At 39.4% G+C, this 3,265-nt stretch overlaps 1 protein-coding gene across 1 annotated transcript; it reads left to right on the forward strand.

The window, feature by feature from the left end:
• Nucleotides 1-526: 526 nt before the first annotated feature.
• On the forward strand, nucleotides 527-2,917 carry LOC117491108. Its single transcript, XM_034140957.1, is given in 11 exon segments — nucleotides 527-536; nucleotides 754-860; nucleotides 946-1,218; nucleotides 1,370-1,423; nucleotides 1,425-1,491; nucleotides 1,605-1,672; nucleotides 1,814-2,035; nucleotides 2,151-2,219; nucleotides 2,332-2,466; nucleotides 2,619-2,681; nucleotides 2,801-2,917. Coding segments are annotated over 11 exon segments (1,185 nt in total).
• Nucleotides 2,918-3,265: the final 348 nt, after the last annotated feature.

Below are 3,265 nucleotides of genomic sequence, written 5' to 3' on the forward strand. Positions count from 1 at the left end.
CCATCCCCCCTCAGACATCCAAACCCCTCTGCATACATTTAATGAGGTCTTTAACGACTTTAAAACCAACATCTGTTTTTAGGGGTGAAAAGGCCAATGTGTGTGTGTGAAGCAGAATCTCTGGGTCAGTGAGTTGTAAGAGAGAATATTATTTCTATATATGTGATCACCCAAAACCGTTGTGATTACCTAAAACAGTTCAAACAATACATGTTCACTAAAATACAATTCAAAATAATACATGTTTACTTCAATACAGTGTAGAATCATATCTTTTTACTTCAGACATCAGCAGCCTGGCAATGCCAGTTTCGCACTTAAGTAGTCGAGGATTTTGTCATTCAATTTTGTATATGTTTAGGGTGTCCATTTTGGTTGTATCATTGTAAAATGTGTTTGCATGTGCATTTTTTACAGGCAGGCTCGTGCACAGATACACCCCTCTGTGGGCAAGCGAGCTAGTTATGATGAGGAGAATTTACCGAAATACACTTAATTTCTTTGCATTCATTTTTAGATAACTATCATGAAGCAGTGTTTGAAACATGGATTTGTTTTAAATATATACATTTTAAAATTCAATCACCGGTAGGACCCTTTATGCATTTGAGCCCTTTCCCTTCTAAAATCCTCTGCACGTGCCCGTTTACAGGTGTTATTGTAGGAAGATGTGTTATTATTGCTTTCATAATTTAAGAATTGTAAAGGTTCATTAAGTTTAATGTCGGTGTCATTTTCTCTGTTTTTAAATAGCCGCTGGCGGTACGGGTAACCGCCATAGAGTGCAGAAATGGCCAATTTCGTCCCTGACCGGACGACAACACAAATTGGTCATACCAGCCGAGTCTCCAGACAAGGAAGTATGAATTGTTTTCAGATTTTGTTAACAAAGTCTGGGTAATCATTAGTGATTTTCATTTGAAATAATGTCTTCTGTTGTTACAGTTTGTCCTCCTTGTTGGAGCTTCACATCTCCGTTCCATCGTCGATGGAATTGTGAAGATGCCAGAGGGAAGGTTTTCCTTTGGTGCCATGTCCCCACCGGGGGCATGCGCAACCCAGGTGCGAACCGAGGCAGTCAATGCTGTGCTGCCTAGGACACCAGATGCAGTCTGTGTGATGGCTCCGAGCAACAACCTGACATCCAGTAGGACCATCACTGAAGCAGGAGAGGATTTTGCAAAGCTCCTCGCGACTGCCTGCAGTCGCTGGCCTAACGTAAGCTTATTTTTTATTGTATTTATTATAGTTCTTATAATATTACATTTTGTATTCTTATTGATGTGGTTGTATGTTTATGAATTTCTGAAAAATTGACATTTTTATCAACAAATTGTGAAAAATAGCGTACCTTTGTAACTTTGATTAGGTTTTTGCCATGGACTTCCCCCCGCGCCTTACCGTTGACCCTGACTACCTAAGACATGATGCGTCAGGAATTTCGTCGTGTTGCGGCACGTATGGGTATGTTTAACAAATATTTAGGTTCAAGTACCGTAAATCATTTTTATCATTTTCCTATTTTTCATTATTCTTTGTTTTAAAAGAGCAAAATATAATATCTGTGTGGATATGTTAGTAATTGATCTTGTTGGTTTTTTTAGGCGTGAAGTACACACCAATTGCAGAGTACTTCCCTTCGAAAGAACTTGACCTGTGGAGCAGAGATGGCGTGAGTGACATGGCAAATGGAAACGTTTTATCTGTATACTTCTTTGTAGCTGAAATTCCAAGTTCCGTTCTTGAAAAAACATATTGAATGTTATGTGCTATTTGTAAATGTATTTGTATTTGCATTTGCTGGTTTTTGCAGGTGCACTTGAGTGACAGTGCGGGAATGCCAATCCTGGTCGGTTCTATCTGGAACGCAACATATATGCAACTTGTTCCAGCCGAGCCGAAGCCATCTCCTGTTGTCCACAGAAGATCACCGCCTGCGAGGAGAGTCACTCCAAGGGTGATTGTCAAAGGAGAGGTTGCCAAATCACCGCAACTGGATCCTTCCAAGTGGACCGTTTTCGGCCAGGGCAGGAAGGTAATTGTGTGGTTGACATCTTTCAATAAGAGTGATATTCCCTGAGCAGTTTGCCTTGATAATGGTGGAAGAGTACCCATTTGATTAACACAAGCTATGCTATTTATCTTTACAGAGGAGCCAACACGATGAACCTGAGCAGTCCATTGATGCACTTAAACAAGCAGGGACTGTTCAGCAGGAGGTAGGTCAACTTTGTAGTATGCTTTGAAATCATTGGGGTATGTTTATTGCAGTTTATATGTGCATTTCTTTTCCTTTTTCTAAAACAGTGTTTCTTCATTTTTATTTCACAGGAATTGGAGGAGAGTTATCTTCCACTGACACCTGTGTGGTTCAGCAGTGCAATGTTGGTTGAGATGGACAAGATTAGTCCATCCCATCTTCCTGGCCCTGATGAGTGCACACCACCGGTTCCAAAACTACAAAAGGTAATTTGTTTGTTGCTTTGTATGTTGGTTGATGCCCTATTATAAAATGTATCCTTCCTGACAAACTTTAAATGTATTACAGTGAGGACAACTTATACTGTCCATAAGGAGTTATTAGTGGAGGATTAATCATTTTGTTTTCCTTACGTTAGAAAGCAAAGATGGAGCTGAAGCAGAGGGCTCCTGCCTCCAAGAGGACCCTGGCAAAGCGACAGGTTGTTCTTGTTTTCTTCTTTTTTAAAGGCAATATAGGACTTGTTTAAAACTAAGAAGTTACACGAATATTGGTGGTGTTATTTATTCTCAAGTTGACTAAATTGTTTTGTTTTTTTAGGGGGAGGCAGCTCCCATGGTTGTGGAGGTGATTTTACGGCCACCTACCAGTAGAGGGACAGTTGCTGTGGAGCAGCAGGTCTGTGCTCTTTGTGTGAAGGATGTGCTTTCAGAGTGACATTTTAATGAATCATGCTAATTTATTGACATAGTTACTTTTGCTCATTGTTAAAATAAAATAGTTTCAGTTGTTAGCCTGCATGCAGTCAACGTTGTTTCAAGTGTACACAATCAATGACAAGAAACCTCTCTTTTGAGTTCCATTCATATGTGTGTGGGTAAGTAGAAAAACAAAAGTTAATATATAACAATAATCATTTTGTATTAGTAATTGTATATCTTTCTATTATTTATTTAAACGTTTGTGAAACAATTTAAGACACATAGTGTTTTTAGCAGTTTTTTTATATATTAATTTTCTTCTAGGAGGAGCCATTGCCGGGGGTGGAGCCATTGCCAGGGGTGG

Source organism: Trematomus bernacchii, unplaced genomic scaffold (genome assembly GCF_902827165.1).
Source record: "Trematomus bernacchii unplaced genomic scaffold, fTreBer1.1, whole genome shotgun sequence".
Lineage (NCBI taxonomy): Eukaryota > Metazoa > Chordata > Actinopteri > Perciformes > Nototheniidae > Trematomus > Trematomus bernacchii.